Raw genomic sequence first — 27,217 nt, 5'->3', positions numbered from 1 at the left:
TGTATTTAGGGTTAAAATGGAGTTATGTTTCTTGTTGTAATTTTGAATTTAGTAAGTGCATTGAATGAACAGTACAGAAGTGTTTTTTTATTAAAATCCCAACTTGCCCTTAACTTTTACTTGCCTAAAACTTTAACCTTTAACCTTTAAGTCAATCAGGGGCCATAACTTGTATTAAAGATACGGAGTTATGTAACCTCATTGTGTGATGGTCCTGACAATTGTGTGAAGTATAAAGTCAATTGAACAAAGGGTATAGAAGTTATTAATAAATATCCCAACCTGCCCTAAAACTTTAACCTTAGTTCCATAGTCAATCAGGGGCCATAATCTGTGTAAAGAATAATATGGAGTTATCTAACCTCATCATGTGATGGCCCTGAACAAATGTGTGAAGTATTAAGTCAATTGAATGAAGGGTATATGACTTATAAGTGAAAATCCCAACTTGCCCTAAAACTTTAACCGAACGCCGACGCTGGGGCGAGTAGTATAGCCCACCTATTCTTTGAATAGTCGAGCTAAAAATGGTAGAATCGGGAAAGCCCAACAATATGCGCTGCTTCACTTTATCAGGGTTTCCGCCAGGAATTTCATAAGGCATGTCGGGAGGGGAGGGTTTGGGGTGTCCCCTCCTGACGTTGATTTTTTTTTTTCATATCCAAAATGGTGCAATTTCCTGCATTTTAAACAAGTTTACAGTTATGTTCCTATGATTTAGAATTACCAACTCAAGTCCGATTAACATTAGAAATATTTGTGAAAAGGTCTAATGGTTTCTCTTCATTAATTATTGGTATTTCTCAAGTTTTCCGACAAAACAATATCGACGATATCGATCGACTCATGTCTCATTTAGTGCGGGTATTATTCATATTGACACCGTTGACGTCACAGCAAAACGTGTAAAGCACGCTAGCTGGAACACAAAAGAGCCAGGAGCATAGCGACTGCTCGTGGGTGTATTCGTATTTAAAGCTGCAACAGCTATTATTTTCACACATTCCCATTTTGATAAAGAATAGGAGGAGTTTGGTTGCACCGTTGAACCTCACCGACAGGCCTTCATGCTGTCGTCGATCCTGAATGCCGTAATAGTCCCCGACACGCCTTCAGGCTGTCAGTCAACCGTTGCAATCGCAACAAATCTGTGTATTGCCAAAACTGATGATTGTTTTGATAAGGGTTGTCGCTACGCGGATTAAAGCATGTCGGCATAATTAACGCGTGTCGGTAATTAGCCTTGCCAGCGGAAGGCACGTCGGGCCTGACAAGCCATAAAGGGTTGGCGGAAACCCTGCTTTATGATCACCAATCTGTGAAAGTTTGGTAGAAATCGCACAAGAAATGTAAGAGAAGATGCAAAGAAATGAATGTAGGACGGACGGACACACACACGCATGCACGCACGGAATTGCGCCTACCATTATTATATCCCCTCGCCTTTTCAAGGCGGGGCATAACAAAAGCTGATGGCCCTTTATCCCTTGCCTCGGTAAAACTAATGATGCTATAGACATTTTTATAATCAAAGGGCAATAATTTCGGGTGACTACAGAGATTTTACTAGTAATCGAAAGCGTCTGATGTATGATGCCCATACACATTTGGACCAAATTTGGTGAGGATTGGACTAATAATTTTAAAGTTTTTGTCCTTATTGAATGGACAGTTAACTGGATGCCACCCGCCTGTATATTGTAGGTGAAACTATAATATGTCCTGCTCTATGAATAGGTGCTTAAAAATAAAAAAAACAAGTTGCCAGAAATATTTGGACAATTGAATGAAATATGCATGGACTGAAATGACAGCTGATTTGTCATTGGATGCATATGAGGCAGGTCATCTACTTATGATAACTTAAGAAGGCAAATAAATGCCCAACTAAAATAGTAACATAAAAGAAAATCATTTCTATACAAACATTTATACATCAATCCCAATCATCTGTGCATGCATTAAAAAAATATGGACAATCAGAAAACCTTTTTTCAGCTTACAGTCACACTGACCTTGACCTTTGACCCACTGACCTCAAAATCAATAGGGTTCATCTGCTGGTCATGACCAATAAGCCTACCTAGTATGAGGTCCCTGGGTCAAAGCGTTCTCAAGTTATTGATCGGAAACCGTTTTTCATGTAAAGGTCACACTGACCTTGACCTTTGACCCACTGACCTCAAAATCAATAGGGTTCATCTGCTGGTCATGACCAATACACCTACCAAGTATGAGGTCCCTGGGTCAAAGCGTTCTCAAGTTATTGATCGGAAACCGTTTTTTCATGTAAAGGTCACACTGACCTTGACCTTTGACCCACTGACCTCAAAATCAATAGGGTTCATCTGCTGGTCATGACCAATAAGCCTACCTAGTATGAGGTCCCTGGGTCAAAGCGTTCTCAAGTTATTGATCGGAAACCGTTTTTCATGTTAAGGTCACACTGACCTTGACCTTTGACCTCAAAATCAATAGGGTTCATCTGCTGGTCATGACCAATACACCTACCAAGTATGAGGTTCCTGGGTCAAAGCGTTCTCAAGTTATTGATCGGAAACCGTTTTTCATGTAAAGGTCACACTGACCTTGACCTTTGACCCACTGACCTCAAAATCAATAGGGTTCATCTGCTGGTCATGACCAATAAGCCTACCTAGTATGAGGTCCCTGGGTCAAAGCGTTCTCAAGTTATTGATCGGAAACCGTTTTTCATGTTAAGGTCACACTGACCTTGACCTTTGACCCACTGACCTCAAAATCAATAGGGTTCATCTGCTGGTCATGACCAATACACCTACCAAGTATGAGGTTCCTGGGTCAAAGCGTTCTCAAGTTATTGATCGGAAACCGTTTTTCATGTAAAGGTCACACTGACCTTGACCTTTGACCCACTGACCTCAAAATCAATAGGGTTCATCTGCTGGTGATGACCAATACACATACCAAGTATGAGGTCCCTCGGTCAAAGCGTTCTCAAGTTATTGATCGGAAACCATTTGGTATTCCTACCGACCGACCGACCGACCGACCGACAGACAGACAGACCGACCGACCGACATGTGCAAAACAATATACCCCACTTTTTTCAAAAGGGGGCATAATAAACCATTAAGCCCACTGATTAACAGAAGGTACTGACGGTTTTCGCGATGTCTGCTGTCCGGGTTATAATAATGTCCGAAAAATGATAACTTTTGGTGGCCATTTTGAAATAGGTGATACATGGCTAATTACTAGGGATGGCAACGAGTACTCGATCGAACGTCCGAGTACTCGAGTACCAAATCACTACTCGGGTACTCGAAAGATTTTAAAAAAAAATCTATAAAAATCACCAATTACACGATTTACAGACAAAATATCAGATCCGGTAAGTTGCCAAGTGGGCAATTTACGGTCCCTCTAATCCCCGCTGTGTATACAATTGACCTCAATCAATTAGTTGACAGTTGTTGTGATAGTTGCAAACTGTCAACAAAGGACCCCTATTTCAAATTAACACTGATGTCAATTAGCGAAGTTTTGATAGTGGTACTTTCACCTACACAATTCTATTGTATACCAATTAGAGACCTTTCAGCAAACAATGGACGCTAACGAGCGAAAGAGAATCGGCCGTTACGAGAACTGATTTCTTAATGGGCGTATTTTAACTTTTTTTGCAATGATTATCACAATTGATTGGTTGATATTTTAAATCAAGAATTATGACTATTAATGAGGTAAACAACAATTAAACAGTACGAAAAACTATCATTTAAAAAAAATATGTAGAGTAAACAACTGAACTTCGTATTGAATTTCGTTCAGTATTTTTATGTATGCCATTCCGTTCATTGTAATTCTGATTGTTGTTCATTTCTGCAGTGCATACTTGTATAAAATGAAACGAATAAGACAAATTAAAAACCTGAAACAACATTTGTTTTCTTTTTATATCCTTTTTGTTAAAATACGTAATGAAAGTTTACTTTAAAGGCGAAAATGACCAATAATACGACCAACGCACAATATACGTCATTAACGATACATGTATACACAATCTTGTCATTGCGAACACATATTCAATTTTTCCGAGTAATCGAGTACCCGATCGAACGATCGTCCGAGTACTCGAGTATTAATTTTACTACTCGTTGCCATCCCTACTAATTACAGATCTTTTCAAAATACGGAATATGTATTCTCGGTGAAGATCAAGAAGCAAATAGTTACATAAAACTTCTGCTTCTTACAGCAATTTGAACTATGAACCAGATCAAAATTGGTAACAATGGCAAAGAAAATCTTATTTAAGTATTCCATCTGGTAAACTTTGGTTCAGGTAGGTTAAATTTTTCATTTTACCAAACCGACTGGCCTGTAATTCTAAGGCCTTATGTATAGTCTGCAGTGCTTTACAGTTGGGCAATATTGTTGTATTACAAATGTTAAGAACATGTTATTAATGTAAGGCTTTGGATATATATGAGTTTTTTAAGATGTCAGTGATGAAAATATATTATTCCTGAACATCTTCAAACAGAGACTTATTGTTTTCATCAAAACCGGCATGATTCTGTAAACAATATAAGTCGGTGTTTTCATTATAGACATGTTAAACTTTGTTAAATGTCCAATAAAAACAACATAATCTTCAAACATTTGTGGCCGACAGATTTCGCAAGGGAATGTAAGAAATCCAATGTGCAGATACCAGCTCATGTGATCAATATTTGGCAAGTTTCACATTACACTTGTAGACGGTATATAGTCCATATAAACAGCCGCTTCTGAGTCTTTGATGATTTTTGTTTTGGCAACTCTACGCGCCCATATCCCACTTATTGTTTTCCTAGCCAAGAATGACAGATCCCAGCACTAAGTATATTGAGCAGTAAGATAACGGACATCTGCTAGATAGTTAAAAATTGGCGATGCTTCGTCGACAGATCGATCTAAATTTGTGTTTCATAAAACACTTGTGTAATTAGAGAAAGGTATTGGCTAAATATAATTTATGTTTACCTTTTGTGGGGGGGTTTTAACAATGCAGTGTTAAATATTGAGGAGTTAATAGTTGAAGAATATATTACACATTGGTATGAACCAGTCAGGCCATCCTTAAAAAATTGAATGTTTGCTGTAACGCGACCGACTCACGAAATTACCGCGACTCAACTTTTTTTTAGGCCCTCCAGGACGAAATATTTTTTTTCGCATCTCCGAGCGTACGGAAAATAATCTTTCCGCTCATTATATTTTCTTTCCGCTCATTATTTTCCTTCGGCTCATTTATATTACGTCATGCGGTTGACTTTTTTTTATCGACAAAATGGCCGACGAAGGCGAGCGTGTAACCTTTGCGGTTACAGTTATCGAGAAAAAGGGGCCTGAAACCATATTCCATGCTCGAAACTCCATTAGAAAATTCAGCACAAACGAGTCCTGGTTTGATGTCTTTTCCGCTTTAACTGAAAATGTCGCAATTGACCCTGAAATAGATGAACATTTTGAGAAAATTGCGTCGGTGCAGGTGTCCTCGAATCTGGACAATCCTACACAATTCAGTCCAGATACTTACGATAAAATAAGTGTCTTATATGACTTTGACAAGACTCTGAAGTATGTCACGATCACAATTAAAACTACACCACAACAGGAAGAACAGTGTTCAGCTTCTGCACCAGCACTTCAAGCCAATGCATTTGATATCTTGATGAGGACTGATCCTATCTTAAAAAAATCTTCAAAAATTCCAACGGATAAACCCAGGTTCAATGGTATGTTTTATACTTGATTCCAGACAAAAAAAGTTAGTCTTTAATATTGGTTTTATATTGAATTACATACATAAAGAGCTTGGCTAGTACCATCTGTCTTGATTCGGCAGATTCAGGCTAGGGAATTTTGTCGTTAGATATGCGCCTTGATATACCCTGATTCGATAGGTATATTCATTTATTAAGGCGGGGATCACTCCCGGCAGTCATTTATTATTCGCCTGGCATTTTTAATTGTTTCAGAATACAAAGTACAAGACAGAATCTAATTATGTAGAAAAAATCAATTTGCAGACAACTCGGGCATTTTAATAGATAGGATATTCTGACATGAATAAAAAAGTATCCAGAACTGTGTTGTCTTTCAGTTTCTGAAATGATAAGAAACTTATTTACTGAGTAATTTAAGGCACACAATGGGAAAAAAAAAAAATCCCTACCTACCTACTCACTGTAAAAATGATGGGTAGCGTTACAGCAAACATACAATTTTTTAAGGATGGCCTCAACTTGTGGCGTTTTGGGAACAAAATGAATATCCAAATGTTAAAAAAAGTTCCCTATATCCCTTTAGCGCATGTATACGAGATAGGCCGACATAGCTCATTAGCAGATGTAAACGCATTTGGCCGACTCTATACACTACTGGATGTAAACGCATCTCCCGCATATTTCAATAGGGTCATTTCAATACTTCAATATTGCATCTTTCTTTTTGTAAACAATATCCCCGATGTTTATAAAGCTGAAGATTAACCTTTTGTGTATTGATTTTCCCTCGAAAATGTCGTCTGCTAAAACTTGAAGGTCATTATTTATACTGCCAATCACAGGTGTGAGATCCTACTGTAACGTAATAAAACCTCGAGGAATGGCAGTACTGTACAGTATGGAATTTCCCCCAAAACATTGATGCGTAAATCAATGAAATTATTATGTCAGTTTAATTTACCATTGAAAACAATAAAGATAATAATTATTTGTAGATAATATTTTGTGTTACAAACAATAGAAACAATAAGTAGCTGAGATAATGATGAGTAAATTTTCTGCTGAGCTAATCGATGGCCAGCATGGTTCCGGTCGTAAAATAAGTCAAGTAAACAACATTTGTGCAAGCGTTTGATGATCTAGATCTTTTTATTCATTACTTGGAAAACATTTATCGGCTTTCTTTTTGTAAAGAATTTTATGAGGGGGTAATAAAGTTAAACAGACACTCTGGACTGGATCTCTCAGCTGGATGACACCGGATATTCCTGCCACATTTCTGTGTATTATACACAAGAACATAAATTGTCGGCTTTTTAATCCAGATGTGTCTTTTTTATGATAGGGGTAATAAAATTAAGATCGATCCCAGCATATTATTACCCTTTGATTTAATGCAATTATGACATTTCAAAGAAATGCTACAATTCCATCTTGGAAATGCATTCACAGATGAAATAAAAGAATTTTATATTTCATCATTGACACCATTTATTAGATAAATTAATTACCTATAAAAAATGTATTCACATAAAAAAGATTTGGAAACAATTATTTGGATATTGATTTTAAGGTCATACTGCTGTATTCATTTGCTCATTTTCGAATATCCTGAAAAGTACCTATACAGATAAGGACTGCTTATCAGTAAGATGGCTATTGACTGGGAGGTGTAATCTGGCCAATTGTCTATGTGCTAGTGTTAAATATTGAGGAGTTAATAGTTGAAGAATATATTACACATTGGTATGAACCAGTCAACTTGTGGCATTTTGGGAACAAAATGAATATCCAAATGTTAAAAGAAGTTCCCTATATGCGCATTATTTTGGCTAGACGATATCACAGACCTATAAACGATGGATTGGCAACTCTTGTCTGTGTTAATGCGATTGGCTCAAACTCACGCGTGCAGCGCGATTTCATTCAGAAATCTTATCGTGTGGTCACTTTCGACATCGGCCGAATATATATATACATACATGTAGGAAAACATTAACTTAAATTACTCAAATGCGCGGTACATATTAGGTCCTGATTAATACTGATAATTAGAGACAATACAATAACGACAAACTTCAAACATGTTACATGCGATTGTAGTCGGTGGTAAAAAATAATTATCAACAGAGCTGGCGGAAATAACCGTTAATCACTGATCGGAGATTCGGTGGAATTTTCCAACATTTGCCAAGCACGCGCTAAGGATTGTGGGTAAATTATTATTTCTCATCGTTTCACCGATGTCGGGTAGTCTAAAAAAATAGACGTGTTATACGGGATTCTTCCAATCCCTAACGTCTAAACGGGAATGTGCAAAAAACGGGGGTGTTTTAAAAATATTGAAATTGTTTTAAGTGAAGTATTTTATGGTTGAAATTGATCATAAAGAGTTATATTCATATTTTACCATGTAAGTGAAATGTTATTTTGCATTAAACAAGCATTTCATGCATTAAAACAAGTTGTTTACCTTTCCAACAAAACGAAAGTTGACTGACACTGACAACAATTATGCGAAGGGGGACAACTCGTTACAATCGTAAGAACTCTGCCGCCTCCGACAAAGCTTCGAGAAAGACCTCGTTATACAATCGTAACAACTCGGCCATGGCCGAAATGTTCCGAGCGATTTAAAACTGTGCCCAGAAGCCTTGCAGGTGCCTTTCATGTATATATCGTTATGTTTTGACAGAATGAAAAGAAGAAATGCCGTCAAACTCATAATTATAAGTTGGATATTTATTTTTTGTGTATGGAACTAATGTAAAATAACATTATCTGGTAATATTTCTTGTTTTTATGATATTTTATAGACGCTATATGCTTTAACCCGGAATCCTGATCGGAACAACTACCCACTTTTGATACTTAACAATTTGTACGTGAAGGATTTGCCTTATCAAAAAATCTTAAAAAAATCCGTCAACGTACAATTATTTGGACTACGATGTCGGGCAGTTGCCAATTCATGGTTTATAGGTCCGTGACAGTATACAGACCGTTATATTAATGTAAACCTGGCAGGAAAAGTGCGCCCAGTGTGGGGCTTGAACCCACGACCGCCGGAACACTAGCACGGTGCTTTAACCAACTGAGCTAACTGGGCGGCTGGTTCTTACCCACACACACTACACTCCTCCCCCCATTAACCTTTTAGGCCGACGGAGGAAAAGTGCGCCCGGTGTGGGGCTCGAACCCACGACCGCCGGAACACTAGCACGGTGCTTTAACCAACTGAGCTAACTGGGCGGCTGGTTCTTACCCACACACACTACACTCCTCCCCCCATTAACCTTTTAGGCCGACGGAGGAAAAGTGCGCCCGGTGTGGGGCTCGAACCCACGACCGCCGGAACACTAGCACGGCGCTCTATCCAACTGAGCTAACCGGGCGGCTGGTTCTTACCCACACACACTACACTCCTCCCCCCATTAACTTTTTAGGCCGACGGAGGCACTACTGCCATTTACCGCTGCCACCAGTAAAGTAAACCTGGAAGGAAAAGTGCCCCCGGTGTGGGCCTCGAACCCACGACCCCTGTAACACTAGCACGGCGCTCTAACCAACTGAACTAACCGGGCGGCTGGTTCTTACCCACACACACACTACACTATTTCTTGAATGCTTTTTTATTCAGTTATACCACGCTGTCGCAAATTGTTACTTTTTCTTCGTCTTGCAATATATGGCTTCATTAGGTTGAAGAGCTTTGACATTTGGTTTTCCCAAAATGTGAGGAAATAAACTAAAAGTGAACACAAAAATTCACTTCATCAACGGTGGGTGGGGTAAAAGTTTGGGCGAATTTCTGCCTTTTACCTTCTCAAGAAGATTGGCGATATGATATGATACGCTCGCCATTGTGGACAAGAATGGCTTGCAAGTTCAATCTAAAGTTGTTATCACGTAAATTATCTTGTTTATTGATGTAATGACTAAATAGTCAACTTGCGGTTCTTCGAAATAAACTTTGCGCATGCGTGTGAAGTTCTGTTTTGGAAAATTTGTGCAGTAGGTTACAAGGCACTAAATTTCTTGAATACAGTGATAGAATCAATCGATCAAAAACAACCTCGGACGTATGCCGGTACATCTGTAGAAGGACTTCGTAAACTTATAAATAATAGTATTAATTGATTGTAGTATTTAAACGTGAATTGTGTATTACGAAGTTTAAATTGGTTCCATTGAAGTGTATTATTGCATAAGTCAAATGCAATAATACAAAATTAAGTTTGACTGCTATATTTGAATAATACGCAATCTACTTGCAGCAACTGATGTTAAGATTTCTGACATTGAAAACCGTACATATACACCCGAGGTTGTTTTCGATGGAAAATGGCCAAGGAGTTCCGAATGGTGACAGAATCAGCCATTCAGCCTCTTCTGGAAACACTGTCGCAGTAGGTTTTAGGTGAAAAATGTATTCTGCGCCTAAAGTCAGGGGGGGGGGGCACATCCAGGAAAATAAGACAAATTTCAAAACCTCGACCCTGGAGCTGCGATATCTGTAGAATTCCTTATAACTTTTTTTGTACTTCGTTGACTAATTCGTTTGCCAGTTCATGTGAACAAATAAAGCAAAATAATAATATAAATGGGAAAACACTTCACGACATCAATAGAACATTATCATACGTCGAGCTACATTTTCCGAAGGAGGAGATGGAAGGAGTTATAATAAGAAAATCATCGGTTTTTAAAAAGGTTTAAAGGCTGTTAAATTGAAATAATTGTAGCAAATTTTGGCCGAGCGATACATTGTTAAACTGTTGTCTGCTGCTTTTACAGTAAGGCATAGGATTTTGCTATTTTGATATTTCACTTTCGTTTTGAATAGTTAGGAAACCCGCTATTTTTCAATCATCTTAGAAGTTATTATTTCATTGGCTAATACGTTTCGAAAGAACAGGAGGCTGAAGGAAATAGTAAGTAGTCATAAACAAATTGTATTTGGATTACTAATATATTTGATATGCACCCAATGCTTAACTTTTAATATGGGGTATAAAATTAGTGTAGAGAGTGAATTTCTCAATGAAAGCAACAACTAATGATACAACTTAATCATAATGAATAAGCATTTAATTGTATCTCCAATACGATAAATGTCTTTTCCGAGTTTTTCGGGTAAATTTCCGTGGAATAAACCTGTCCGAATCCGATGACCCAGATTTTATTTTTAACTGATAGTATCTAGATCCCCGATTTCTGCCAAATTTTAAACAGAGTCATACGCATACATGCATTTATTTTGATTCACTACGCATTCATTTTTAAACTACATGTTTTTGCGTATTCTGATTTTTAACTCCCGATTGTATAAATTCGGCTCAAAAGCATCGTCCCCTACTATGAAGTACGGGACGGGAACACCATTTCCAAGTAGAGACTTCTCTTCAGGGATATAAAATATTCTGTTCGGAGTCTCCAGGTATTCCTTCAGTTGGGACCCATTGTAGGTAGTGGCATCGTTGTTTGAACCATCAGAGCCGAAATAAATCCTGAGAAATGTATAGTCAACGTCGACCAGGGCCATGAGGACAATGGTGAAAAACACCTTGTAGTTGCTGTACATAGAGCCAGTATTTCAAGCACATGTAACCACCATATGATCTAGAGCACCACGGCAGTGTAAAAATTGCCATCTCTTCTTAAACAGCTTAGCATCACCTCAGCAGCAAACTCGGCTTTGATGGCATCGCATACTTCATTAATGATGAGGGAGATGGCGTTCGGAGCAACTTTGAAGTTGTATGACAAATTTAGACTTATGGACAGCTTTAGACCAGGAGGGATCGACTTTCTGAATCATGTGTGACAGTCTTTCTTCTCTCTTCTGCCTTCTACCATTCGCATTTCGTCATAGAAGCCTCTGGGAAGTGTTGTGTAGCTGAAGAAGTTAGTCTCATCTTCTGTCTTCAGCTCGTTTAGTAGAGTGCTATATTGGACATACCTTTCTTTTCTTTGGTGAAACAGCCATTTCCTGACCCGCATAGACCTTGGTTTACTTCTTAGTCTCCGTTACCCCTACGCTCGAAAATAGAAAAAGAGTAAATAAAAACTTTCGCTTGCACCCTGATCCCATCTCAATGACATCGTACTATAATAACGATGACTTTATGATGGCTATACGACGGCATTGCGTGGGCTTCGAGTAGTCGTGTTGCCTTCCTTGGACAATCGGACCGCTTCTTATTTTTATCGTATTCGGGATTTCCAATTACGGGACAGTGTGACAGGCGCATAAGGCCTTGATCTGGTGACCCAAAATACTATTATCAAACACGTGTATAGCAATACGTTAACGATACGTTATTTTGCAGTGAGTTCACATTCAAAACGATATTTACCGTTTTCCTATGTCTTAAAATTGGCATTTGGCACTAGTATTTGATCGTAAAACGTTCACAAAATGGTAGTTAAATAGCTTCTCTTTATTAAGATGTCTATTCTGTTCAGTTGTGACCTTGTCATATTGTATATTGCAACATTGTGTAATCTGTTTATTGTATGCCCAAAATATAAACATGTAACTAGTTGTCAGATAAACGCGCACTTTCCACTCGTGTATTAATATAAATTGACATTTAAGTCATTTCGCCTTACTTATTAAGTAACAAGCTTTGTACCGACTAATTAATAAAATCATATATTTTTGGGACTCGCTCATATTTTGGCACCAAATTTTTTCAAGTTAATGCATCTAAAAATACTTATCTTGTATCTATTTTACTGTTTGCTACCGAAAATTGCAGAAAAAATACACTTTAAGTATAAAACATGTTCTGTTTAGTGGGTAGCGAAGACACGCCGGTAAAGTAGAGAGAAAAAAACTGACAACAAAACTACTCATACCGTGACTTAGGATAACTTAAGCCTAAAGCCTTTCGTTGAATCGCGTAACTAACTTCAAAGACAAAATGTGCGCATATATCAACATTTTTGAAGAGATCCAGCCTTTAATATCTTAATTTGACAATCCATCCGTATGATTTACCACACTTTATTTCGTCATTCAAAAAAGTGCGTTTTACAAAAACATGAGGAGTTTAACTCGTTTCAATAAGTTAGAGTTAAAATTACATTATTTTAGTTCGTAACTGTTAAATTTCCGTCTGAAATATTACGAAACACAAAATATGGACATCGGAAAGAGATTCCGCACTACACACTGTTTAGCTTTCTGATACCGTATCACACAATAGCTTAGTCAGCATGCGTAAGTTGTTATTTACGCAATGCAAGAAGAATCTGACTTTTAGATACTGCACAAAACTAATACCGTTTATAAAATCTATTTCAAATTATTAGAGTAAAGGTAAATTGTGATCTCATAACGTCCGCTTATCTTTTATGTCGTTTTTCATAAGAACTTAAATACAAATGTAGTACAAGAAGCCATAAGATGCATTAAACGTGCAGGGTACAGAATGAATATGTAGAAACAGCGCGAAATGTATACGTAGGGAGCGAAAGTATTTGCACTTCAAGGTCAAAGTCTTTATCTCGAAAGGAATAAACCCAGTCTTACTTAAAGACAATAAAGCCAACACTGAGACTAGGGGTCAAATTTTTGACGGTATTATTTTTTATTTCTTCTATTCATATTAAATGATGATGATGATGTTCCCGCTGTAGGTAAAGCAAAGGATGCAGTCTAGGTTAGCACTCTAACGCCTGGGGATCAAATACCCATGAATCTCTTTGTTGACTTGGAAGAACAGTAAACTAATTGTTTAAGATATTCTTATTACGTCAGCAAGGTGGTGAACTAGGCCATTTAAGTAAAGAATGTCCAAAGCTTATGAAAAAGTCGGGTTGAGGCGACAGAGTAGGTCATTCTTCGCTCAACAAGAGCTGATCTAAATCTCTTCTGGCTGCAGATAAGGTTCAGCCTCAGCTCTCCGAGTCTGTCGTTGTTTGAAAAAAAGCTCAACTACGCCATTCACTATGGAAGCACAGGTCGGCGAAACGCTGGTTTCTGCTGTGGTTGATACGGATGCCCAGGTAAAATTATATCAGATAAGGTATATCAATCATCAAGTCATAAGCCTCCTGTGTTAAGGGAGGTAGAGTTTAAGGCACCTAGTAGAAATATAGTTAAAGCCAAATCTAGTTGACCTGCCTTTGTTTTTATATTATATCTTGCTCTCGTATGGACATCAGGTAGCCGATCAAACCAAGGAACGTAGAAATGAAACGTTTTGGCTGGTAGTGTATGTATAGTGGTGTTTATCCCACAAACTAATGCCGGTGGATCAATTCACCAAGTAGGTAGAATATATACCTATACCCACACAGACCACATAGACTAGGACAAGAGCTGCTGTGGACCACTTCGTCTCAGAATAAGTATTCCCTTTCAAATTGTTCACAGATGTTTGAAGCGTGTTTGAGACACGCAAGGCAAGAACAACGCCTTACAAGACTTCTGTCAATGGCCAGGTTGGAGGGTTTAACCGCACTGACACGATCCGGTGTTTCATTGATAGATTTCAGAATATGTGTGAGATTTGTAACTGCATCAAATAGCAGGCATTCTACGTTCATCGGTAAACAGAATGACCAGTTTAACTGCATATAAGCTGATGTTACGCTAAGAGGTTGGCTAGTCTCATGGTCCCGCATTATTCAAGGAAGCATGTTGATTCGGAGACTTACGTTAAAAAAGCAAAAAGCTCATGACATTGCTCGTAAAGTCATAACAACCACACCCGAGTTAATGAAGTATTTATGACCTTCGAATACTTGAACGAAGCTACCTAGTAGGGGATGTAGTTTATCTACTAAACACTGGCGTTCTGAAAGGCAAACGTCGTAAGCTCCACCAACCCTGTAAGTTGTTGTTGCAGCTCAGTTGTCGGAGTGTCTGTTCCTATGAAACTACGACATTCTGTTTCTGTGATTAACCATGACAGGATGAAACTATGTTAGGATCGACAGATTCCTCAACGGAACAAACACTGGAAGAATCAAAGCGCGAATGCGCTGAAAGACTATTTTCCGGGAAATATGTGAGAGTTGCAAAAAAAAATTGAACAATGGGAATGGGATGAAGGGCACATAGATAAAAGTGAAAACTGTGCCAATGGCCAAGAGCGCTTGTGCCCACATTGAGCGAGGAACAAACATATCGGTAACTGTTTTATGGCGTCTGGTGTCATTTTGTTTATGTAAAAGTCACTTCTTTCGTCGTAATCCCCCATCTCCATGTATTTAAGGTTACAATACATGCCCCTTTCAATCGTTTCTTAAGTTTTTTTTCGTTGCTTTGATTAGATATCATACGACAGGAAAGTATAATAAATCATATATATGATTTCCTTTTATAAACATACACGTTTTGTTTAAGGAAAATCATTTTTTTCCAAACAACTTCAGCAATAATTCCTTTCAAAATGCATGTGGCTTATCACTTCAGTCAACGTATCCCCCATCCCTATGTATTTAAGGTTATACTGTATGCCCCTTTCAATCGCTTCTAAAGGTTTTTCGATGCTTTAATTAGATATCATACGATAGGCAAGTTTTATGAACATACACGTTTTAATTGTTTAAGGAAAATAATTTCATTTTACGAACAATTTTAGCAATAATTCCTTTCAAAATACAGAGCTTTTCAGATGGTCGTTTTCCCGCGGTGAGGAAAAACATATGGTCTGTTAATGTATGTAGAAACTATTTTTAGATTATCGGTCAGTTAATGTATGTAGAAACTATTTTTAGATTATCGGAAATTGTCTGTTCTAAGAATGAGAATATGAGTGTGTTCAAGTTTTATTGATAAATTAATGTTATTTATGTTTTATGTAAGTATCTTTGTAGAAATAGTACAAGTGTTGTAATGAATGCTTCGCACTCTTTGGATGTTTTACAGGTTTAATCCCAACTACTTTGCTTTGTAACGTGCCGGGGCTAACTTTCAAATTGTATATATATAAGATTTTCTTCTTTGGCTACTTTGCCAAATAATTTGCACTAATGATTATTTAAAATGATTAGATAGTGAAAACAATTATCGTTCAATCAATGATAAATCAACAAAGATTGGAATATTTGCAGTTTTCATAGACACATATAAAATTATGTCAAATATCAAATATATTAGTATTTCAAATACTATTTATTTATGACTAATTACTATTTCCTTTAGCCTCATATTCTTTCGAAACGTATTTGCCAATGAAATAATAACTTCTAAGATGATTGAAAAAATAGCGGGTTTCCAACTATTCAAAACGAAAGTGAAAGTTTACAATTGCAAAAATATAAACCTTACTGTAAAAGCAGCAGACAACAGTTTAACAATGTATCGCTCGGCCCAAATTTGCTACAGCTTGACCAAACGTATGCATAACTCACTGTCGTATAAGGGTAATATAAATTGAAAGCCAAATGTCTATAACTATGCCAAGAATACACCGGAACGAAGCTTTTTATGCAAAAAAGAAAACATTTTGTTAGAAAAGTATACGCCTTAAAGTCATAGAATGCATAGTATTTTGTTATTATATAACAGGCAAATCATAGTATTTGAAGCATTAGCAACTCGAAACCTGAGATACAACTATTTTGACATTCAGACAATCAGTTTTGTTTCTTATCTCTTAAAAGTTATATCAAAAATACACCATTACAAATAAACGTGCTTCATGGTCACACATTAATCTGATAAATATAGCGATCTAAAAATAGTTATATTCTGCTAAAAATAAAACGCCGGGATACAGAAATACAGCACGGAAATAGCCGACCAATCAAGAAGTCATACTCGGACCGCAATACAACTAATCTATTTTTATGGTTTCGACGTCATTCTGCTAAACATAAAGCGCATTGACACAAAAATGGGTTAAAACGACATGAACAGAAGTTCTTCGGATTTTGCTGTCTTAAGACTACCTGCGCGCATGCGATTGGTGTAGGAATTGACAGAACTAAGATAGTCTGTACCTAGTTTGGCCAGATGGAGAGGCTGAATCATGTTTGCCACGGGATTAAGCTTGCTCGTGTCTTGCATGTAAGAAGCTCTAGGCCTATCGCAGATGAAGCACTGATTGCAATTTGAAACCGGCCTTTCCCGCGGTAGGTCGGGAGGGGCTTTTTCATGTCCATTGCTTTACATACTAGAACACGGAAAGTAATGTGCACCTGGATTGAGGCCTTCCCTTACACATACTTTGGTTTCACTAACGTAGTGGCAGTGTTTTCATCCAAAAAAAAAACATCCATCCCGAGAAAAATGAAACTTTCCTGTCATCTGTTTGAGGCTGGTTCTCCATTTTTTATTTATTCTCTAAAATGATGGCACTCATCACGGGAAATCATTCCGGGTTTCTTGGCATGGCGGGTTAAAGCACTATTTCAGCAACTTGGATTGCATTCTTATTCTCGGAGGGAAGATCTGTATCGAAATAAATGCTTTAAGAAACAAAAACATTTGTAGAATATTTAATATAAAAAAGCATTAATCGAAGCATAATAAACTGGTCATTGACAGCTATAGAATATGCGTTTAAGTTCAAGGCCGATGATATGAGTTCTGAAGCTCATTAATAACTAAGCGTTTTCTCTGGTTATAACGTTTAGTTTTCAGGTAGCGCCTATTTAAGCCTCAAAGTAGTTCACCCAGCTCTCCAAGAAGTAATTCTGGTCATCCTCAGAACCATGATTTTAGGATACTTTTTTAGATAAGGGAGCTATTCAAACGCTTTAAAATAGTACATTTCAACTTTAAGTAAGTTTCATCTAAAATTAATTCATTCTATTATAGTAGCTCCGTGTAAAACCTTTAAGTAGTACATCAAATTTTTAAGGTAGCTCCATCTAAAACCTCAAAATAGTATTAAAATTTCCGTCTGAAAGTAGTACGTTTAAAATTTAAGGTAGCTGCGCCTGAAGCTTTAAAGTATTGCATTTAAAACTTAAACGGCAGTTCCGTCTTAAGCCTTATAGTAGTTCGATTAATACAGTTAATGATAACGCTTATAGGTATCGAACTCATACCTTAATAATAGAGTAGGGGTGGGTGTGGTATGGCCCCATACTGGGACCCAGCTTGTCTAGCGAGGGGACACACGCGACTGAGACGGCTGTTTACTTACGGAAAGGTGATAGTCCCCAAACAACCCATATAATAAAATCAATTAATGTAAACTTGAAGGTATCATAACCCAAAAGACCATAAACGGAATACGCGGAGCAGTTCATTTAATTGTGTTGCCCAAGGATGTTTGCTGTAAATAACATTTGGTTAGTGTATATTCTGATTAGGGTTTATGAATGACGTTGAAACCGAATCACTTTAAATAAATATTGAAAAAGGCAAGCCGTTATCCATGTAAACGAATTTTTTTTGTATTTTCAGAAGAAACTGCCATCAACAAGCTTAAAGACGAATTAATCGGAGCATCGTTTCTGAAGACAGCCTTCTCGATGATAACGGCTACGACCAAGGTCACATTTAATCGCGACGTTCTGTCCTTATTGTCAAGGTCATGCATGACGAGATGTTTAAGGTCAACGCTGAGAAGAAATTATGTCTAGTTGTCTCATTTGTTTAAACCATTTGAACTTTACGCTGTAAGTTCATTTTTTTCGGTAGAACATTGTAGGTTTCGGATCCTTAAACCAGACGATAATTCAATGTCCATCAAAAGACTGCTGAAAGTGTGTTGATATAAACTGATTATACTTACATGGCTAAGAAGGAAAGGGAACTCAAACACACGCATAAGAAGCCAAACTAGATGTATTGTAGGAATTGGTTTAACCATATAGGAGAGTGCTAGCCGCTGACTGTTTCGTTATATATATATATATATATATATATATATATATATATATATATATATATATATATATATATATATATATATATATATATGATCTTGCATTTTTATTCAAATAACATATTTTTTCAGAGTATGAGTGTGATGAACGAGCAAGAACATCATAGTTCAAAGAAAAGCTTGTTTAAATCAATATTGAAATAACAAAAGTATCGAAATCATTCCTAAAAAATATGTGTTTAGTTCTGCCTTGTGCGTTTTCTTTCATTATTGCCGACAAAAGGCAAGAGACTGTGCGACAGAACCGCTTCCTAATTTGCTCATTAACGCCAGAATTTGCCGGGACATTTGCGCCTATATAAATATACATACACACCAAGAGACCAAACCAATCCAAATGTAGATATTGGTTATAAGATCCATATCGGCTTTCTTGTTGAAGAAAAGTTGGGAAACTTCTTTCATCATGTGCATATGGATAAGTGTTAATCAAGTACTAACAATCTTTTACTTAGTTGATTATTTTCTGATTTTATGATACAAATTCATGCGTGATTAATAACGTCACTTTCGTGACATAAATTCAGAGTGGAATAATTTAAGCATTAATAAGCAGGTAACTTACATGTTTTATGTTCTTGGGAAACAAACTTGTATTAATAGCGGGTTAACATTATAGGTTTCGTAATAGACCAGTCAATTATAACAACGGCCCCCAGGTCAGGGGAATAGCGGGGATTCTGACTTTCGGTCCAGCCAAGACCGGGTAAAGTCTCCGCCCTGCGGGGACGAACTGCTGGTAAAATCCCCGCCAAATGCCCCCGCACCCCAGGGACCCTAGGTAAGGCCCATCCCCCGCTATTTGCCCATTTTCTCGGCTATCCCCGGTATACCCCCGGACCTTGGAGGGCCGTGATTACAATTGACTTGTGCATGACATGTTCAAACTCGTGTTTCATTAGTCTATGCACTTGTTTGTAGACCAAAGCAAATTGAGCATTATATTTATTTTGTTTATTTTCAATAGAACACTTCGTCACTGACTACAGGATTCAAATAAGTCTCGTTTTATGGATTTAAGTAAATGAATTATGTGTTAGGGTTTAACGAGATTCGAATCTTCAGCGTTTCTTGTTATCAGTAATCCTTAGCGCTTCCGATGAGTCCTCTACTGAAAAGTTCGCTTAAAAACATTTATGCTGTGACACCGAAATTTTAATAAACCTCGACTTACATTGTTCCACCAAGATTTGCATGCACTAAAAAGTATTCATTTTACCACGCAGTATAAGTATTTCTCTTATATATCTCAATGCAGATGCGCCTTCGGCTTTATTTACTGCACAGTGCATTCTCCAAAAATATACTTTTGAAGTTCTACTGAAAATGGAAGGCCTCGATTATTCGGTCTGCGCTCTCACTTAGACCTTTTTCACTGAATAACTGAGTATAGTGACGTCAGATAATACTATAAGTACGGTAAGTAGAAGCATAGGCTATTAAAATACATGCGTGTGCGTGTGTGTGTGAGTGTGTGTGTGTGTGAGTGCGCGTGCGCGTGCGTGTGTGATATTGCCAAATATATTGTAACCTGTGATCTTTTAACACCGCGATCATATCATTGACAGAAAAATACCTTACAAAGGATGTATTTGGAAGCTAATTAGAAAGCAATACATTTAGACGGCTAATGAATATTTAGTTGAAAAGTTTTGTTTGCTTATCATTGATTGTGAACACTTCGTAAACACTCCATTTGACGATTATCTGAAAAGGTGTACAATTTCAATATCACTGAATATACGAACCTTTCTGAAGATATTGACAACAGTTTGAGGGTGAAAGCGGAATTAGTTTATGTGATAGTGAACAATGGAGCACTTTAAGGTATTTTCATGTTAATACGTGTCTTGAATGAAAAAGACTGATTATGTTTATTACACTCGACACGCTTTAAAACCTCTATTCGGTGTATAAAATGATAGAAAAAGCACCGATTTATATATTACTTTAAACGGGCTCGCTTATGTTTTGGCACTAAAAATCAGTTTTCCTGCATCAAAAAAACACCTATATTAAACGTAGTTTACTCTCTGATACCTAAATTGCAGAAAAAATACAATTAATGTAGTAAACCACTGTTTGTAGTAGCGAGGGAACCCCGCCAGTTCAGTCAATAGAAACACAAGTAAACGATTTACTAACTTAAAAGTTGAAAGTTATCAAACCCAAAACTATAAATGATATGCCTGGAGTTTTATATTATCAGTATAAGCATTGCTGATATGGTTGATAGCCAAAAGGCCATTATTTTTTAAAGTTTGAAAAGTCATAAATCACGAAAATGAAAAACAACAACACACAATAGAATGGTTAAGGGTCATGCAAAAAAAAGCAGGGTAAGTTGAGAAGTTGAAACAGGCATACTTTTTTAAGCATTATGAATTCTAATGTTTGTAAATGGAGAGTCAGTGCCTATAAAAGAGACATTGAATGATATATTCATCAGAGTTAAAGCTGCACTCTCACACATTGAACGTTTTGACAACTTTTTCATTTTTTGACTTAGAACGAGCCATATTTTGCGAAAATCCATTGAAACCAGTTATATAAGACTGCTGACAAAAAAGATTGCAGATTTTTATACTTAAGTTCAAAAATGTTTTATGCAATTTTCTTAAACTGTTAGTAACAGCTTAAGCCATAAGACATTAATTTTCAAATGGAAATATGAAAATCTGTGATTTGATCTTTTGTCAGTAATCTTAATCATTTGTTTGCGGATATTTACACAAAATTTGCGCTTTCCAAGACAAACAATAAAAAAAGTTGTACAAATGGTAAATCTGTGAGAGTGCAGCTTTAAGCAAAATAGGTAGTAAAGAAGGGTGACATGGCAAAATAACATAGTGATATAAATACAAGTATTTCTTGTAAATTAACATTTTGTAACTGTTTAAGTGAGATGTTGAAAAACAGAACATTGTTAAATATATGTACATATAAGACATTAATTTAAACATTAATGGGAATTAAACTTAGCAAAAGCATAGTGATATCTACAGAGCATTATGTCAACATCAGTGTTCAGATAGACAAAACCTTGAATGAGAAGTCCTATAATACTGTCAAATGTCTCTGATTTTAGGAACATGTTTTGTAAATAATTATTGAAATTGCAGAACATTTAAGAAAACAATAGGAAGATAAGTATCATTATGATGAGGTTATTAAATAATGTTACGATTCTGTAAAGTCATATATGGAGACTGTAAGATATTGGCACAACTGTAACTTAACATATTGACATAATGGTAAAACACAATGGCAACAAGAGCATCGCGAAACGGAGCATTATACGCCCGAAGAAGATTCGGCTCGAGGTCCTTTTAATGTAGTGATGATTTGTATAAAATTATTTGAAAATCGCTTTATTAGTTACCAAGTTATGGCCCGGACACGGAATTGCTAACGGACGAGTTACAAAGATGTGGCCCGGACACAGAATTGCTAACGCCCCCCATGGTGATTCTAGTCTTTGATTTATGGCCTGGACATGGAATTGCTAACGTCCCCACATGGTGATTCTAGACTTTGAGGTATGGACCTGAAAATTCCATGTGACACATCCTTTTAATGTAGTGATGATTTGTATAAAGTTATTTGAAAATCACTTTATTAGTAACAAAGATGTGGCCCGAACACAGAATTGCTAACGCCCCCCCCCCCCATTGTGATTCTAGTCTTTGAGGTATGGACCTGGAAATTGCGCCCGACGCATCCTTTTAATGTAATGATGCTTTGTATAAAGTTATTTGAAAATGACTTTATTAGTGACCAAGTTGTGGCCCGGACACGGATTTGCTAACGCACCCCCATGGTGATTCTAGTCTTTGAGGTATGGACCTGGAAATTGCGCGCGACACATCCTTTTAATGTAGTGATGATTTGCATAAAGTTATTTGAAAATGACTTTATTAGTGACCAAGTTGTGGCCCGGACACGGATTTGCTAATGTACCCCCATGGTGATTCTAGTCTTTGAGGTATGGACCTGGAAATTGCGCGCGACACATCCTTTTAATGTAGTGATGATTTGTATAAAGGTATTTGAAAATCGCTTTATTAGTTACCAAGTTATGGCCCGGAAACAGAATTGCTAACGCCCCTCCCATGGTGATTCTAGTCTTTGAGGTATGGACCTGGAAATTGCGCGCGACACATCCTTTTAATGTAATGATGCTTTGTATAAAGTTATTTGAAAATGACTTTATTAGTGACAAAGTTGTAACTCCCCCCCCCCCATGGTGATTCTAGTCATTGAGGTATGGACCTGGAAATTGCGCGCGACACATCCTTTTAATGTAATGATGCTTTGTATAAAGTTATTTGAAAATGACTTTATTAGTGACAAAGTTGTGGCCCGGACACGGAATTGCTAACGCACCCCCATGGTGATTCTAGTCTTTGAGGTATGGACCTGGAAATTGCGCGCGACACATCCTTTTAATGTAGTGATGATTTGTATAAAGTTATTTGAAAATCGCTTTATTAGTGACCAAGTTGTGGCCCGGACACGGATTTGCTAATGTACCCCCATGGTGATTCTAGTCTTTGAGGTATGGACCTGGAAATTGCGTGCGACACATCCTTTTAATGTAGTGATGATTTGTATAAAGGTATTTGAAAATCGCTTTATTAGTTACCAAGTTATGGCCCGGAAACAGAATTGCTAACGCCCCTCCCATGGTGATTCTAGTCTTTGAGGTATGGACCTGGAAATTGCGCGCGACACATCCTTTTAATGTAATGATGCTTTGTATAAAGTTATTTGAAAATGACTTTATTAGTGACAAAGTTGTAACTCCCCCCCCCCATGGTGATTCTAGTCATTGAGGTATGGACCTGGAAATTGCGCGCGACACATCCTTTTAATGTAATGATGCTTTGTATAAAGTTATTTGAAAATGACTTTATTAGTGACAAAGTTGTGGCCCGGACACGGAATTGCTAACGCACCCCCATGGTGATTCTAGTCTTTGAGGTATGGACCTGGAAATTGCGCGCGACACATCCTTTTAATGTAGTGATGATTTGTATAAAGTTATTTGAAAATCGCTTTATTAGTTACCAAGTTATGGCCCGGACACGGAATTGCTAACGGACGGACAGACGGACGATGGAGGCCATATAACATAATACGACCCTTCGGGCGTATAAAAATGGAAGTACACTATTTTATAAATATCAAATTTCAAATCCCCCGCCACAGAGTGGGGAGGGGATTACAGAAACACTTCATCAGTCTATCTGTCCGTCTGGCTGTAACATTTCGTGTCCGTGCTATAACTTACTTATGCATTGATGGATTACCATCTTGCTTGGTACAAATGTTGTCCTCATTGAGACGATGAGCAGTGACATTGACCAGGGTCCATAACTCAAAGATCAAAGTCACACGAGATATTTAAATGTCAGAGTACACATACTCGTGTCCGCGCTATAAACTCTTCCTACATATATCATGTTTGGTCACAGTATATCAGCCTTAACTGAAACAGTAATCTATTTTTAGTAACAGTGACAAAGACCCTAGGAGGCCAAAAAGCATCCATTAAAGTTCTGCATAAACTTGTCCTATATACCAAGTTTGATCACACTATGTCAACCCTTACTTGAGTTATTCAGTACTTACCATAATTATAGTTTGACCTTGACCTAGACTATAACTCTCGGGGCCAAAAAAACAATCTCAGGAAAGGTCTCTATAAACTCTTCCTATATACCAAATTTGGTACCAATTAGAAGACCCTTACTTAAGTTATTCAAAACCAACCCTTTTTCTATTAATAGTAACCTTGACCTTGATCATAGGGGCCTTAAACGCATTCCCATGAAAGGTCTCCATAAACTCTTTGCATATACCAAGTTTGGTCTCTTTATGTCAAACCTAGCTAAAATTATTCGATACATAAGGTGACTTTGATGCTGCTCTAACACCAGCCCGCCCGAACAATGACACAGGTCATTCAAATATCTTGTTTTCCCTTTATGAAAATGTGGTTAGGAATATAAAAATGTGCCTTTCAAAAGAAATTAAAAGAAGAGTTAAAAAGAAAAAAAAAACATTCAAGGGCAATAATTTGTATTTAGGGCTAACATTAAGTTATGTTCCTTAGTGTAAGATGGTTGTCAATAAATCTGCGAAGTATTAACGGCATTGAATGAATTTATAGAAGTTTTTTAATTAAAATCCCATCTTGCCCTAAAACTTTAACTTGCCCTAAACTTTAACCTAAGTCAATCAGGGGCCATAACTTGTATTAAGGATTATATGAATGAAGGGTATAGAAGTTATCAATAAATATATCAACCTGCTCTAAAATTTTAACCTAAGTTCCATAGTCAATCAGGTGCCATTATGTGTATAAAATATGATATGGAGTTATCTTACCTAATTATGTGATGGCACTGAACAACTGTGTAAAGTATTAAGTGTATTGAATGAAGGGTATTGGACTTATTAGTGAAAATCCCAACTTGTTCTATAACTTTAACCTGCCCTAAACCTTTAACCTAAGTCAATCAGGGGCTATAACTTGTATTAAGGATAATACAGAGTTATGTAACCTCATTGTGTGATGGTCCTGAACAAATGTGTCAAGTATTAAGTTAAATGAACGAATGGTAGAGAAGTTATTAATAAATATCCCAACCTGCCCTAAAACTTTACCCTAGGTTTGATAGTCAATCAGGGGCCATAACTTGTATAAAGGAGTTATCTATTCCCATTATATGATGGCCCTGAACAACTGTGTGAGGTATTAAGTCAATTGAGTGAAGGGTATTGGACTGAAATAAGTGAAAATCTCAACTTGCCCTAAAACTTGAACCGGACACAGACACCAGAGCGAATAGTATAGCCCACCTTATTCTTAAGATAGTCGAGCTAAAAAAACACAAATGTGATAATATATTTATAACATGTGTTTTCTCTTTAAAAACAGTGAAACAAGGTTATGACATCACCACAAAATATATGTATCACTTTATCGAAAATACTTAAGGCTTGCTATTTCATCGATGTTATGAATCAAGACTCATTTTTCCTTTTTTTTTTAGCCAAAATAACCTTGACATTGATCTTACCTACACTACACACAATATGTATAACTTTAACAAATACTCTTTTATTATGTTCAAATATTCAAGAATATTTTAGGTTACTGATCATACAACTTGTATTTCTATATTCTTGACCAGTGGTTGTGTACAATTTTGATCAGATTCAACATACCGCTCAGGTTGCGAGAAAAACAAATTGCCTTGTGTTGACTTGATGTAGTGTCAGCTAAAGCATTGAGGCAGGTTGTTTCGTTAAGAATAAATTTGGTCCTTTCACACTTGCAATGACAAGTTTTTCATTTTCAAACTTTCCTCTAGTGTTTATAGGGAAAAGCACTTTGAGGTAGTGCAGGATCGTCACCGATTGTTTTCAGTTCAGGTATTGTGATGAGGAGTTACTCAACTATTGAAGATCAAGTTGGAACAGTTTCCGCATTTCATACCTACTGCTGCGTTTGATAACAACTTCAGCTGTGCAAAAGTAGGCCACTTGTGTGAGGGACTGGCTCTAACATAGAGGACATTTGTCAAGGTCCATTTACTTGTTGCCACAAGTTGCTTGTTGCTCTAAAAAGATATGAAAGGAGTTTGTTATGATATCATGATAAGTGAATGTAGCACTGAAGACCTGATAACATGAAACATGAGAAATAAAATAACTCTAAACATTAAACTGAGGTGAATTTGTTAGGTTTCAAGGTTGATTTCATAAGCTTTATTCGAAATGTGAATTGACAGGTAATTTGCAATTTGATGTCAATTCTGAATCAGGTTATACAAATCAAACATTGATGCATGGATTGCAGAATAATAATTAAGATTAAGTATTTATATACAAGTAATGATTTCATTACTTTATTCAGCTATTGAGTTAAGCAATTTTGTTAGAAAAAGTGAAAAAATGTTATTAATTTTTAGGAAGGCTTGTTTATAGGTCATGTATTTTGTGCGAAATAAATATCAAAATGATATCTAAAAAATGATTATATTGTGAAATAATGTAAGCATGTAGAGTTATTTTTTTTTAAACTTTATATGAAATTGTGAATAATTGTAAATACATTCAATTATTAATTGAAATGCATTGAAACATCCATATGTTTTTGTTTTATTAAAGGTTGAATGTTAATACCAAAAGCAATGTTATTTAAAGTTGCAGTTAAAAACTAGCCTAGCTTTAGTTGTGTTACATAACAACACAAAATGCAGAAGGTTTGGGATTTCATTTTTAATATGAATACTGGCTATTGTTCTGAAACCATAAAGTTAACAGGAAACTAAGAAAGAGAACAAACCTGGTTTTGGGCAGCGGGGCAGCACTGATATTTGTAGGCTGAAGAATACTCATTTCTTGGAACTCCTCAGTCCTGGCCCATTATTGTTGGTGGCCATTTTTTGCAGTTTTCATCTTGAAGATGAAGCCCTATCTGTTCAATATTTACAACTATTGTGGTAGAAATTGGAATGTAGGATGATAAATATAAATATACATTTTATTGAGACAGAATCCCGTAAAACATGTTTATTATTTTAAACT

At 36.7% G+C, this 27,217-nt stretch overlaps 1 protein-coding gene across 1 annotated transcript in view; it reads right to left on the bottom strand.

Moving 5' to 3' along the window:
* Positions 1-9,736, bottom strand: part of LOC128205466 (cullin-associated NEDD8-dissociated protein 1-like) — a 107,029-nt gene extending 97,293 nt beyond the window's left edge. Inside the window, exon 1 of the mRNA XM_052907116.1 lies at positions 9,579-9,736. Within this exon, the coding sequence (XP_052763076.1) occupies positions 9,579-9,620 (42 nt within the window). The 5' untranslated portion in view covers positions 9,621-9,736. The remainder of the gene's footprint in view (positions 1-9,578) is intronic.
* Between the last annotated feature and the right edge of the window lie 17,481 nt (positions 9,737-27,217).

The sequence above is a fragment of the Mya arenaria genome, chromosome 10 (genome assembly GCF_026914265.1).
Source record: "Mya arenaria isolate MELC-2E11 chromosome 10, ASM2691426v1".
NCBI classification, from domain to species: domain Eukaryota; kingdom Metazoa; phylum Mollusca; class Bivalvia; order Myida; family Myidae; genus Mya; species Mya arenaria.
This window is presented reverse-complemented; position numbering and strand designations above follow the sequence as displayed.